The sequence below is a fragment of the Anomaloglossus baeobatrachus genome, chromosome 2 (assembly GCF_048569485.1).
Source record: "Anomaloglossus baeobatrachus isolate aAnoBae1 chromosome 2, aAnoBae1.hap1, whole genome shotgun sequence".
NCBI classification, from domain to species: domain Eukaryota; kingdom Metazoa; phylum Chordata; class Amphibia; order Anura; family Aromobatidae; genus Anomaloglossus; species Anomaloglossus baeobatrachus.
In genome coordinates this window covers 72,366,826-72,382,300 of record NC_134354.1, presented here as the reverse complement: position 1 = coordinate 72,382,300, position 15,475 = coordinate 72,366,826, and the positions used below count along the sequence as shown (strand labels likewise).

The window sequence follows — 15,475 nt, the reverse complement described above, 5'->3', positions numbered from 1 at the left end:
ATATTTGTTGGCATTTTTTGCACAGCACTATTGGCACTTGCTTATTAATGTACGTTATTTGGTATTATGTAAAAGGTTCTGTACATGCACTGTCACTTTTGGATTTTGTCTTCCGCTGGGAATTTCCCTGTCTCTTACTTTTCTTGTGATGTTGTTGTTGCATGATTTTAATTTTTTTATTTATAAAATATTTTTATATCTAATTTTTATTGGTCACGTTTTCTCTCCACGGGTTACACGCCTATACTCGGTGGAGGGATTATTAGATTTTGCATGTATAGAATAAGCCTGATAGTGCCAGTACTGCACTGGCTTTAGGTTATATGTGAAAATCCTGGTGATTGGTTCCCTTTTTAAGATAAGCTATCAATAGTTGATAGTAGGGGCTGCAGTGAGCTGTTACTGGTGGCGACCATAAGTTTTTGGAAGCTGCTGCAACACAACAGCTCCCTCCAAAACTCTGGTGGCCATAGCCAGGTACTTTAGATCTACCCCCTAGTCATCTTATTAGGAGGTGATTCTGCAGTACCCAGCCACAGCCAATGTAGAAATGATAGGGTTGTTGTGTTCCAGCAGCATCCGAGAACTAATGACCGGCAGGGATGTCTGGTGTCACAACTCCACAAATCAAATATTGTTGGCCTATCATAACCATTTATCGCCGTTCTCAGTAACACCTTGGCACTTAGAGGGCAGCCACTGTTTGGCACTAGTGGGGTGACAGGGTTTTTTTGGACTATCAGCTGCCATGTGAACATTGAAGTCTTCTTAGGTAGTCATCCCCCACAGCCAAGTACCTATTGGGTCTCTTCAGACACAGTCTGATAAATTGCCCGATAATCTGTTATTGACTTGTATAATTGCTTTTATGTACGTAGTCAATAATGAATTGATCTGTGCTTGAGAAGTCCACTGTTTGGACTGAAGAAATAAATTATATTTTATAGAGGGGGGAAAAAGGATAAGATTTGGAATATATGGTAAATCTGTTATCTTAGTCCAATCATCGGCACAACAGATGGGTATCTTCTAATAAAACCGGTATAGACATTTGTCTAGCTTTGTATATTTTAACTTTTATTAACAGACTAAGGCTACATTCAGTGTTTGTTTATGCTGCTTTTTATTTTTCTGTGAATTCTTTTTTCTTCTATTGGTTTTACGCATATACATGCTAATAAAAAGCTGCTTTCTACAGTTACAGCAAAACCTGACATGCCAGAAATCTTGTGTACACACAATGTTATGATCGTTGAAACTCACCTAGGGCAATTAAAAATTGTGGGCAATATGAAAATCACACCTGAAATCAGATATAAATGGGAGAAGTTGATTCAATCTTTGAAGTGTGTGTGTGTGTGTCACACTGTGCACGGAGAAGAGAAAGAGAATTGTCTGCGGACTTGGAAACCAAAATTGTTGAAAATCAACAATCTCGAGATTACAAGCCTGTTCCAGAGATCTTGATGTTTATTCGTCCACGGTGTTTAACATAATCTAGAACTAACAAAGTGTAGCTAATCTCCCTGGATGTGGACAGCACAAAAAAGTTGATGAAAGGTTGCAACATAGGATAGTCCGGATGTTTGATAAGCAGCCCCAATCAAGTTTCAAAAAAAATTAAAGCTGTTCTGCAGGCTCAGGGAGCGTCAGTATCAACGCGATTGATCTGTTGACATTTCAGTGAAATGCTATGACAGGAGACCCAGGAGGCCCCCACTGCTGATATAGAGACATGAAAAAGCTACACTGCAGTCTGCCAGAATGTACGTGAATAAGCAAAATTCCTTCTGGGAAAGCGTTTTGTGGACAGATTGAGCTTTTTGGTATAGCAAATCATTCTACGGTTTACCTTTTTGTAGGCCTCATTCACCCTTCAATAAAGAACACAATACCTACAGTCTCATGTGATGGAGGTTCAGAGATGTTTTGGGATTGTTTTGCTGCCTCTGGCACTGGGTACCTTGACTCTATGCAAGGCATCATTAAATCTGAAGATTGTTTCGCAATGTAGTGTCCAGTGTCAGAAATCTGGGTTTGCATCCTAGCTCATGGGTCTTCCAGAAGGACAGTGATCCTAAATATACTTCAAGGAGGCCCCAGAAATGGATAGAAACAAAGCGCTGGGGAGTTCTGAAGAGGCAGCAATGAGTGGAGCTAATCCCATTGACCACCTGTGGAGAGATCTTAAAATTGGTGTTGAGATGAGAGACCTGGAGCAGTTTGCAAAAGAGTCCAAAATTCCAGCTGAGGTTTTAGAAGTTTGTTTATGGTTATAGGAAGTGATTGCAGTAATTATTCCTAAGGGTGTGCAACCAAATATAAAGTTGAGGGTGCCAACAATTGTCTGTAACATTTTTGGAGAACTGTGTGAAATTTATGTCAAATTTGCCTTTTTTTCCCTCCATTGTTTTCGTGGAGAAATACTCTCTAATTTCTGGAACTATTTCAAGGGTGCCAACATTTACGGCCATGACTGTGTATATACCAGAATTGGCACATACTGTATATATCAGGATGGACCACATATTTTACCAGGGTGGGGGACATAAGTACATAATTGGGAGACGTTACCTTTGTAAAAATCTCCGCAGAAGATCCTACCCAGAACAGTGCACCATGACTACTTTTTTTTTTTTTTCTTTTGCTTATTTTTAAATTTATTTTTAAAACAAACCTTGTTCTCCTTTTCTTTTCCACGTTATGTGTTTTGGTCTGAAAACAACAGTGGTGTGTGTGTGTGTATGTGTGTGTGTGTGTGTGTGTATATATATATATATATATATATATATATATATATATATATATATATATATATATATATATATATATATATATATATATATATATATATATATATATATATATATATATATATATATATATATATATATATATATATATATATATATATATAGTTATATATATATATTATTATATATATATTATTATATATTATATATATATATATATATATATATATATATATATATATATATATATATATATATATATATATATATTTTTGTAAACATTGCTTACCGCAACCCGGTGGTTTCACTCGCTTGCAGCGGTGCTACGCAGCTTAGACAACATAGGTATCCCCGTCTCTTATAAAGCGCAGCCGTTTATTAGACTCAACATAAACTGCTAAACAAAATGTAACAAAGCCTCTCCTGGCTTAAAGGAAAATATAACATCCACATACCGTGGGGTTCCAGTCCAATTAAATGTCCATAGTGGATTCTCCACACTCTGGCTCCAGCCAGCGAACACAAGTCACTGTGGTTGCAACCTGCAGCCTCCAGCCAGGCTGCAGTATTTTCCCCAGTCCTCACCTGGACTGATTTCCAAACGTCTCTCTTCAGTCTTCACACAGACTGAGACCTCCAGCACACATCCTCCATGTGCAGCACTCTCAGGCTTCTCTCTGTTTCTAAAACTATCAGTCTCTTAGGCCATGTGCCCACGGGAGCTTTTTGCTGCGGAGTTTTCCGCGGAAAACCTGCAGATTTTTCTGGATTTTCACACACCATCCAGGGGCCTATACCCGATACCACCATCATAGAGATATTTTCTCTCCCACACTCCACTTGAGAATATGTTGCATGTTGTTCCATATACCTCAGAATCTTAAAGGGGCAGACGAATTTTTCCCTATGAAAATAGTACCCAATAGCCATTATCTAGAAACGCTGCAAAAAGTGCATCCTTCATTTCTAACATTTTGAGGCAACTGAGATTCTCTCAGTGAGGGAGTCAGAATAATTCCAAACATTGTTTCCATGGTCACTGCCTAATAATCCAGAAACTACTATTTATACTTGTCACTTCAAGTCCTATGGTAACAACCACCCTGTTCATTGTCAACTGACAAATGCATGAGGATCACAATTTTTGATCCCATTACATTTAAAGGCGATGACCATTTATCATTGAGCCTATACTTTCGCATTGTTGACATAGATAATATTGATCCTTGATAACGACCAAAAAATTTTACGGTCGAAACGTTGGATGAATTATTGTCAACCTTGTGGATGAATTATCGTCAACTTTGTGCACGAATAAATTGATTCAGCATTCAAAATATTGCTTCACATGTCATGAATTTTTTCAGTGTGCCAGAATTATTACTACATTGATTCACACAGACTGAGACCTCCAGCACACATCCTCCATGTGCAGCACTCTCAGGCTTCTCTCTGTTTCTAAAACTATCAGTCTCTTAGGCCATGTGCCCACGGGAGCTTTTTGCTGCGGAGTTTTCCGCGGAAAACCTGCAGATTTTTCTGGATTTTCCAGATAAATCCGCAGGTTCTAGCATGTACAGGCACTCCCCATGTTACCCTATGGGACATTGGGAGTGTCTGTGTCCACGCTGCGGAAAGTGCGGCTGCGGAATCTCCTGCGGAGATCCCGAACTGCATGTCAATTATTCATGCGGATTTACTTGCGGAGATCCCGGCCCTCCACTATGGAGATAGAGGCCGGGACGTCCGCAGGTAAGTCGCGTGAAACTCCGCATGTTTCCCGCAGCTATTCCGCTGGAAACTCGCAGCTAAAAATAGCTGCGGATGCCGGCGGGCAGCTGCAGGAAACATGCGGCCGTACCTGCGGATACATACGCAGGTACGAGCGTCCCTTGGGCACATGGCCTTAAACCCAACCGGATACACCCACAGGTGGAGGTATGTGATTCTCCAGCTCTGTCCATCACACTGGTCACAGTTTAAAGGGAAGCTAACCCTTAATTACAACCTAAGTTCTGTGGAACTACAGGTCCCACAGTCACACCTTCAGTTCAATATCGCAGGGGGATCCTTCTCCACTGCGACCATCCACAACATTGGTGGTCGCTACCTCACATATCCCCCCCCCCCTCTGTTCAAACTTGTAGGGTTGAACATTTGATAACCCACAGGGGCCCTGAGACAGGGCATTAGTGTTACTTTGCCCTACAAGTCGAGAGGGCCCTCTCTGATAAATTTGAGCTTTAGCTCCTGACATAAAGTCGGTCATTGTCACCAGACTCGTCTCAGTCAACCCCCTTGTCAGATACGCCCCCCGGTCAGACCTATCTCTCCATGACTGTCTCCAACGGCTAGTGTAGTAGCGAAAGTCTCTTCCAGTCGAAACTACTGTCTGGTCTGACTCCGAGCTATCTAATCCACTAGAAGGGCTACTGTCTGGGCACCACAGCACTGGGCGGATAGACGATCTGCTATATCTAGACCGTCTGCATTCTCTTTTTGCAGATTTACTATGGCTTGTTCTGCGATGGAGTCTTCAGTTGTCATCGCTCTGTTGGTGTGTTCTCTCAAGACCATCCTTCGCTGTAGATGCATCACTCCCTTCATCCTTTTCTTTTGGAGTTTAGAGTAGAGGACTTGGACCATTCAGAGTCTATGCTATAGCCCAAAGTGTAGTTAGGTCTTCCATGACCTTGGTTCCTTTCATTATAGGACCTACTTTCTGTGCCAACTGAAGCAACACCTTTATCAGGTGGGTAACCCTTCTCCTGGCTCAGCCTGAAAGCGGTCTCCACCTCATACCCACTTGATGGAGTTGTTCTGCAATATTCTGCCTTTTTAGGTTCAACTGCCTTAGTTCTTCCAGGTAACCCAGGCGGTACTCTAGGAGGACTCGTACATTTTCAACACACTCCTTTGTTCCCACAATGACACATGGAACCATACCAACTTCACAGAGTATCTTGGCTTCATTATGAATATCAATTCTTACTCTCGTAACACCGGACTTATCAACCATCTCTTGCAGAACGCTTCCATTTCTTCCAATCAGCTTCTTGACCAGTTCTCTTGGCACTTGTGTGACCTCCTCCACAACCTCCAACAACCTTCGAGCTGTCTTGACTGCTTCTGCAGTTTTCCCATAGATTTGGAATGTTCCACTGGTTTTTTCCACTTAAATAGCTGTAATACCTGGAACCTTCCTGGCTTGCTGAATGTTACTTCTCAGCGCTCTTATTGCAAGCCCAATTAATGGTTTCTTCACAACCACCACTTCCTGAAATGCTGTGGTGAGCTGCTTCATATGCACCAATCTTCTGCTGTCTTCTTCCATCTTTGTAGAGATGAGCCACTTTGAGCGAAGACACTGTAGGTGCATGCCACTCAGGATAGCCACCCGCTTCTTTGTGACATCACTTACAGAGCATACCACCAACCGACAAGACTCTGGGGCAAAGTACATTTTATAGGCTCCTACGGCCGTCTTGAATTTTTCATGTACTGGCACAGGCTTTTCTCAAGTCTGCAGGGACTTCTACCATGCACCTAAAGACTGGCCGAATTTCTTTACCTGTAAGGCCATGGGACCGTTCCTTGGGTCTTCCACATCCATCCTCTTTTCTTATCACAGGCTCCACCTTTGGAGTTGCATTCTCCTCAGGATTTTCCATAGCCTCAGAGCCTTTTGAATTTTTCCTCATCTTTGACCTCCAGATTCTCAATCTTCTGAACCAAGTCCATCTTTATGGCCTCCATCTTGGTCTTACCAGTAAGTTCAGTTAAGCTCTCAGCTGCTGATGGGATTTCTGGGCTAGATTTCCCTACTTTAAGGGTTCTCTCAACTTCTGCAGCTTCAGCCATCTCTTGGGACTTTGCAGCATTTCCCTCAATTTCCTCTTGATTTTCTGCAACTTCAGAGGCTTTCTTGCACTCCATACCTTCAACCTCAGATTCTATGGAGTCTATAGCTTTTGTGCCGTTTGCACTATTATTCACCCCAGCACTGGGTGGATCACTGGTCTGCTCACCATGACCTTTGTGGATTTTTCCTCCACCAACAGCCTCCAGGATTTCTTCTCCTATAGTGTTCTCACTCAACAGACCAGACCATCAGCTTCACACCACGAAATGATAGGGGACATCACCACTACTGTTTTGGTCAGCTCCTTTTCTGCATTTTCACCCTGCTGATTTCTGTCGTTACAATGTGTCAGTTCTAGCTCAGGCTCCTCTTTCTTTTGCATGATTTTTCTGTCCGACTCTACATTAGCGGTTGCTATCGGCAATGTGCCTTTCTCAACCTTCTCTGCACACTCAGATCTGGAAGGGAATCCACACTTTGGGCAGAAATACATGACACTGTCTCTACCTGGACCATATTTTCAGAGGTTGTAGCTTGCGCCACCTCTCTACGCCTGTTGCGCCTTCGGCGACAGGAGGAGGTTTTCCCCTCTTTGCTCATCAGTACGTCACTGTACTTGTTTGTCACTTTAGTAGAGTCAGTGTCTTTACTGGAGTCGTCACTCGCCCTGGTGTCCTGGACTAACGTGTTCCCACCTAACCAGGTGTTGGCTCCCTTTTCTGGAGCTCCCCCGTCACTAACGGTCATATTGTCATTTATTTTCTTACCCATCATGTCACTAAGTTGGGCATGTCCACCTTTTTTTCTTTGCTCCCCCCTAACTTAGGACAGTTAACTTTAGGGGGTGCTATCTTCACCTTACCACACATAACCACCCCACAAGGACTCTTTTTTTACTCCCCGCTGTGGTGGAGCTTCCTTTGGACCGTTCCGGCTCTTACACAAGCACCCGGACACTTCCCCCTGCTTCCACAAGTCCACAAATAATTTAGCGTCCCAACCTATAATAATTGGGTGCTGTAAATCTGAAACTACACCAACATCATGAGAACCAATGTCCCTGTCTGTCTTAATGACCATGCTGGACATTAGGTATTCTTTATCATTATTGTGGGTGCAGTTGGCGTGGAACTTCTTTCCAGGAATCAGGTAGACATTAGTTGTGGCCCTCACCAGGGTCACCAAACTCCGTGAGTCTACGAGTCCAGTTACGGATTCTCCATCCACTTCCACGGTACACAGACGTGGCCTATCGTCAGATGGGTGGTTTACACTGCAGACAGGACACCTGCAGCATGAACACCCTTGTGCTTGATTTCTGTCCATCTGCGCCACTGCGCCCTTGTCTATGGGATCCTCCACCCCCTTTTGGGCAACCACCCCTTCATGGGATTCCACCCCCTTTTGGGCAACCCAGTCCCGAGAGGGTACATTCCATGGCCTTTCCATGGAAAACGCATGTCCCAAACCACACAGTACCTCCGGTGCCCCAGGTATCCTTCTGAGCACCCTGTGTGTGCACTGGCCCCACAAGGGACTGTACCCACTTGTCCAGCGCCACCAAGTCCAGACGCTCTGCCAGCGACTCCTGTCGCCGCTGCAGCTCATGCTGCTTTACCTCCTGGCACCCAGTCTCCTGCAGTCGCTGCTCACCGACCCGCACCAGCTACTTTATCAGTATCTCATCCACACAAGCTGCTCCAGTCATGGTCGCTCAGCTCCCATGGACCTTCGTGGACCTGCCGATCCACCGCAAGCCGCTTGAGTGCGCCGTCAGGCAACACTTCCTTGCAGTGTGTAGACAGTAGAGAAAAAAAACCTTTGTGGACCCGGCTGATCCACAGGAACAACACCTCTGCAGTTGCTAGACGTGCTGCCTGGATTGCTGCCCGCAGTCTAGCACCATATGTAAATGTTGCTTACCGCAACCCGGGGGTTTCACTCGCTTGCAGCGGCGCTAGGCAGCTTAGACAGCATAGGTATCACCGTCTCTTATAAAATGCAGCCGTTTATTTATTAGACTCAACATAAACTGCTAAACAAAATGTAACAAAGCCTCTCCTGGCTTAAAGGAAAATATAACATCCACATACCGTGGGCTTCCAGTCCAATTAAATGTCCATAGTGGATTCTCCACACTCTGGCTCCAGCCAGCGAACACAAGTCACTTCCAGCCCTCTCCAGTCAGGCTGCCGTTTTTTCCCCAGTCCTCACCTGGACTTATTTCCAGGAGTCTCTCTTCAGTCTTCACACAGACTGAGATCTCCAGCACACATCCTCCATGTGCAGCACTCTCAGGCTTCCCCCTGTTTCTAAAACTAACAGTCTCTTAAAACCCAACCGGATACACCCACAGGTGGAGGTATGTGATTCTCCAGCTCTGTCCATCACACTGGTCACAGTTTAAAGGGAACCTAACCCTTAATTACAACCCAAGTTCTGTGGAACTACAGGTCCCACAGTCACACCTTCAGTTCAATATCGCAGGGGGATCCTTCTCCACTGCGACCATCCACAACATTGGTGGTCGCCACCTCGCTATAATATATATATATATATATATAATATATATATATATTAATATATATATATATATATATATATATATATATATATTAATATATATATAATTAATAATACACTAGGGAACAATTTGAAGAAAAATTTCTGTTCAGTTAGGTTTTTGAGCTGATTTATACTAAAATTGGCATGCTGATTCCAAAAATGTAGTCAGTTTTTTTTCTATCACGTCAAGCTTTTCCTCCTCAACTTACCTGCCATAGAAGCACAATTGCACTGATTTCTGTAATAAGACTTGTTATCTGAGTACAATTCGACTCATATAGAGCTACGTGGCAACTTGTAAGAGTAGTCACAACTGAGACAGTGTGGTGAGAGGTGTGTGCAGCTCCCAATACGTCATAATTATCAATATCATTACACAAAAAAATGTATCATAGTAGGAATAAATAGGATTTGTGATGGCTTTTCTCTTTACATTTGGCGCTTAGTTGTAATTTATATATCTTTTATGATTTTTTTCTTTGTTAGTTTTCAAAGCTTGTAACTTTCCATCTCAGTGTTTTTATTTTCTTACGTACATATTTCCTTTGTTTCAGATCATGTCTGCTCCTTCTTCCTCTCGTTGTAAATGCCTAAACAACCCTGACTCCTTCTGCTATATTTGTGGTGTTTTCACCATTCCAGTTCAAAGGGCAAACATCAGTGCATTTGTCAAACAAGCATATTTTGCATATTTTAAAGTAAAACTCGGTGATCAAGATAAGCCATGGGCCCCTCACATAGTGTGTAAGCAGTGTGTCGAGAGTTTACGGATGTGGACCAAAGGAATACGTGAAAAGTTGGCATTTGGTATCCCCATGGTGTGGAGAGAGCAAAAAAGTCATTCCACAGACTGTTACTTCTGTTTAGTGAAAACATCAGGATTTAACAGGAAAAATAAAAGTAAAATAGAATATCCAAATCTACCGACAGCTATCAGACCAATGCCTCATTCAGCTGAAATTCCAGTGCCAGTGAACAGCTACCATCTCTAGAAGTTCTGAGTGATGTTGACGAACACAGTGACAGCAATGATGCAGAATTTGAAATTCACAAGGATTCAGTTCGTAAGGTATTTGATCAGCACGAGTTAAATGATTTAGCACGTGAATTGGGCTTATCAAAAAAAGCTTCAGAATTACTAGCATCAAGGCTGAATGAGAAACAGTTACTTGAACAAGGAGCGAAGGTATCATACTTTCGTACTAGAGAAAGTACATTTTTGCAGTACTTTCGGTGTGACAGCGGTTTTGTGTTTTGCCATAATATTCCTGGTTTACTACAAGAATTAGGGCTTTTAATGTACAATCCAAATGAATGGCGACTGTTTATTGATAGCTCAAAGCGGAGTCTTAAGTGTGTCCTTCTACATAATGGCAATTTATTTGGTGCAGTCCCTATTGGGCATTCTGTCTCTCTTCGTGAAGAACATGGAGATGTAAAGAGTTATTGAGTTATTGAAACATGACACACACAATTGGATCATCTGTGTTGACCTTAAAATGGTTTGCTTCCTTCTTGGTCAGCAACGTGGGTACACAAAGTATCCCTGCTTTCTCTGTATGTGGGATAGCAGAGCTCGAGAAACGCATTGGGTTGAGTCGAATTGGCCTCAAAGATCTGGTCTTAAACCTGGAGATCCTAACATTCTACATCAGCCACTTGTTGACAGGAAGAATATACTATTCCCTCCTCTGCACATAAAACTAGGTCTCATAAAGCAATTTGTAAAAGCATTGCCAACTGACGGCGACTGTTTTAAGTACATCATGTTGGCACTTCCTGGACTGTCCATTGAAAAAATCAAGGCTGGTGTGTTTGATGGTCCACAAATTCGACAGCTCATCAAAGATGAACATTTCACTGGGACTATGTCAGATCTTGAGAAGAATGCTTGGTTATCATTCAAAGACGTCGTCAAGAACTTTCTTGGAAATACACGTGCAAGTAATTAAAAAGAAATTGTTCAGAAACTATTGGAGAGCTACAAAGTGCTTGGTTGCAACATGAGTATTAAACTACATTTTCTGCATTGCCATCTTGCCAACTTTCCGGAAAATCTTGGTGCTGTTAGCGATGAGCATGGTGAACGATTTCACCAAGATTTGAAGGTTATGGAAGACTGTTACCAGGGTAGATGGGATGTACACATGATGGCTTACTATTGCTGGAGCATCAAACGTGATTGTCCTCAAGTTAAACACTTCAGAAAAAGCTATAAATGTACATTTTTACCTAAAATACTTGCAATATATATATATATATATATATATATATATATATATATATATATATATATATATATATATATATATATATATATATAGATATAGATATCTCCTTTGTAAAAAAACATGATAGTGTTAAAAAACATATTTGTCATGCCTATTTCTTATATATTTCATTTTTTGTTCATGTTTGTACTATTTAAAAAAACAAAAAAAAAACAACACTTTTTAGGTACAGTAGTTTACATATTTTTGAGAAGACAAAAATCCTATAGTTCAAAAACTTGACGTGATAGAGAAAAACTGAGATCATTTCTGGATTCATCATCCAAAAATTAATTAAGAACAGTTGTCTGACCTAACTCCTAAAAAAAATTGCGTGCCCCAGTGTAATCATTCATATATATAATATAATCATTCATATATATAATATAAATATGGCTCAGTCTCCGTCTCCGTTCTCTCCCATAGAAGTCAACAAGTCATCGCCTGTCTAGCATACCCATACGTGCTGTAAACAAAAGCTTGGTCAACATTGTACAGAAAATGATTTGCAATTATTAAAAAGTTTTAGTCTAGTTTTAAAATATTACAAAGTAATTACTACTAAAAATGTGTATTTATTTTCACTACTTGCTTTGCAGGTATGCTCTGTTTCTAGAACTTTTGAATAAACTTGAAGGATGTGAAGGTGGCCTGGAAAAGTTCTCAAGAAGTTATCAGTCGTTTGGCATCCATACCCAGCCCGATGGTGGGATTTATTGCAAGGAATGGGCTCCAGGGGCTGAAGGGGTTTTTCTTACTGGTGATTTCAGTAAGTATATGAAATTTCATAGCTGCACTCTATCAGATTTTCAATCTCTATTCGTCTCTATCTCTGTATACACAGTTCCGAACAAGCAATGTATACAGATTACGAATCACTTAGGGTACCTTCACACTTAGCGATGCAGCAGCGATCCGACCAGCGATCTGACCTGGTCAGGATCGCTGCTGCATCGCTACATGGTCGCTGGTGAGCTGTCAAACAGGCAGATCTCACCAGCGACCAGTGAACAGCCCCCAGCCAGCAGCGACGTGCAAGCGACGCTGCGCTTGCACGGAGCTGCCGTCTGGAAGCTGCGGAGACTGGTAACTAAGGTAAACATCGGGTATGGTTACCCGATGTTTACATTAGTTACCAGCGCACAGCTGTGTGTGCAGGGAGCAGGGAGCCGCGCACACTGAGCGCTGGCTCCTTGCTCTCCTACCATAGCTACAGTACACATCGGGTTAATTAACCCGATGTGTAATGCAGCTACATGTGCAGAGAGCAGGGAGCCGCGCACACTGCTTAGCGCTGGCTCCTTGCTCTCCTAGCTGCTGTACACATCGGGTTAATTAACCCGATGTGTACAGCAGCTACATGTGCAGAGAGCCGGAGCCGGCAGCACAGGCAGCGTGAGAGCTGCAGAGGCTGGTAACTAAGGTAAATATCGGGTAACCACCTTGGTTACCCGATGTTTATCTTGGATACAGCTTACCTCAGCTGTCAGACGCCGGCTCCTGCTCCCTGCTCGCTTCATTTGTCGCTCTCTTGCTGTCACACACAGCGATCTGTGTGTCACAGCAGGAGAGCGGCTTTGAAGAAAACGAACCAGGGCTGTGTGTAACGAGCAGCGATCTCGCAGCAGGGGCCAGATCGCTGCTCAGTGTCACACACAGCGAGATCGCTAATGAGGTCACTGCTGCATCACAAAAAGCGTGACTCAGCAGCGATCTCGGCAGCGAGCTCGCTGTGTGTGAAGCACCCCTTACTGTGCTTTCTCCTCTGAAACCAGAAATCATGTGATCTCTACGTTTTAAGGAGGGAACAGAAGATACTGAATCATAGGAAGCGCAATTAACTCTACTGGGCATGGAATAGACAGATTTTCTCCTGTGACTGAGGCTAATATATCATCCTCATTTACAGTGGAAATCCACAGTAAAACAAATGTCTGTGTTCAAAAGACCCCCGAAGGTCCTAAAACACCTTGTGGGGAACACAGTGTGTACAATTTCTAAAAAAAAAAATAACAAAAATAGCATGAGAGAAGAAAAAACCTAGAATTGCTATTTGCTGCCATGCCTCATAGAAAATAGAAAAAAAAAGTTTAATATGCAATATAGGTTCTACCAAAAAGGGAACACCTTTTACAATATTTTGAGTTGCTCTTTTTCAGTGTTTTTTTTTTATTAAAAAAACTAATAATTTTATGCTACGTTCTTATGCTCAGAAGAAAGTAACCAATTCTATTTATTAAATATATAAATCAAAGCTTACATTGTAATCATTATAATCATTAACACTTGAAATAAAGTAGGGCTTTTCTTCAATGCCCCTGCCACATAATGTAGGTTCTTAAACTACTCCCAAAAAAATAAAATTATATATATATTGTTTTTGGTGCAGATGTACCGCATTTTTGTCTGCGGTTTTGTCCCTGCGGTTTTGTCCCTGTGGTTTTTTAACATTGAACAAAGGGAAAAATGCAGAAAAGAAGTCACATGCTACTTCTTTTTCCTGTAGAAATTCTGCAGCAAAACCTGTAAGGAAAAAAAATGCATTTTGGATTTCTCATAGACGTTGCTGGGCAAAGACTGCAGGAAGGTTATGAACAAAAACTGCACCAAAAAAACATGTTAAATCCGTGGCAAAAAAAACGCAGTGTGCGCACAGGGCCTAATAGTTTCTGGGGACCAATCTGCATGGGTGACAAGGTGGGCGAGCAGGTCCCTACTGGTTTCTTCCTCCCTACTGCCTTGGAATGATAGGTCTCTACCTGTGTGCATGTATAGGGATAGGCCTATGTCCTATGTGGGACATACCGCCGGGGTCTCCGGGGTCACTCCTGTCCAGCTAGCATCCCGTGCAGTTCAGTCCCCGGCAGCCATTAAACTGTTTTTCTCAGAGTTAAATTTTTTATATGACTAAAATCCTGCATTGAGTGCCTGGTGTCCATGGATCGAGCAGCATGTATCAGCTGTCAGGTTCCTATTTAACGGAGACCCGGGAGGTCTTATTTTTGGAAAAATAAGGTATTTATTTTGCCCATAATGACTGTGTCCAGGGGTAAGTACCGTGTTTTTCCAAAAATAAGACATAAGACAATGTCTTATACTTTTTTTTTTTTTTTTTTTTTTGCCCCCCCTCCAAAACCAAAAACCCCACTAGGGCTTATTTTTGGAGAAGGTCTTATTCTTGGAGAAACATGGTAGGGGGTAAGTTTACGCCCCACAAAAAGCAGACACCCCACTTCTCAGGAGACTCATACTTACCAGGGCCTGGATAACTGCGTGGCTCCCAGATCCTCCCTGTGATCTCCGGTGTGTGCTGCACGCCATCCTCCCCTGCTTCTGGCTGACGTGCACACAAACACACAAACATCACATCCAGCGTTACAGATAGCTTCCAGCTGCAGGTTATGATGAGAGAAAGTAACGTGTCCACAGGTCCTGTAAGGTAGCATTGCGGCAGGTCCTTGCGCTCCACTGCACTGCCTCGCCTCTTAGGATTCTGCCAGAAGAAATCGTTGTCGCTGTATGTGGTGAGTGTGTGTGTGAGATCGGATGTGTGCGGTGGTGCGATCTGATTGTGTGTGTGCGATCTGATGGATGGATGGATGTGTTTGTTTGTGTGCGTGTGCGTATGCGTGTGCGTGTGCGTGTGCGTGTGCGTGTGCGTGTGCGTGTGTGTGTGTGTGTGTGTGTGTGTGATCTGATGTGCCGGGGTGCGATCACTGCAGGTCCTCTGCTCGGCGTTTGGTGAGTATGATTGCAGGGTGTCCATGGTCTATAATGAAGTGTCCTGCAGTATTCTTTAACTTTTTTAGCTGCACGGACACTTCATTATTGAACCGCGACTAGGACTTATTTTCGGGTTAGGGCTTATATTTAAGCCATGCACTAAATATGCTGAAAATCCCTGCTAGGTCTTATTTTGGGGCAAGGTCTTATTTTTGGAAAAACACTGTACTATACTAATATTGGTATCAATCTACTATGAAAAACTAAAGTAATATTCTATTTGGTAAATTAGATGTTTGGTT

The 15,475-nt window shown here is 42.5% G+C and overlaps 1 protein-coding gene across 1 annotated transcript in view; it reads left to right on the top strand.

Annotated features, from left to right (window-relative positions):
• GBE1 (1,4-alpha-glucan branching enzyme 1) overlaps positions 1-15,475 on the top strand; it is a 252,679-nt gene that overhangs the window by 63,505 nt on the left and 173,699 nt on the right. Inside the window, exon 3 of the mRNA XM_075333081.1 lies at positions 12,050-12,219. Within this exon, the coding sequence (XP_075189196.1) occupies positions 12,050-12,219 (170 nt within the window). The remainder of the gene's footprint in view (positions 1-12,049; positions 12,220-15,475) is intronic.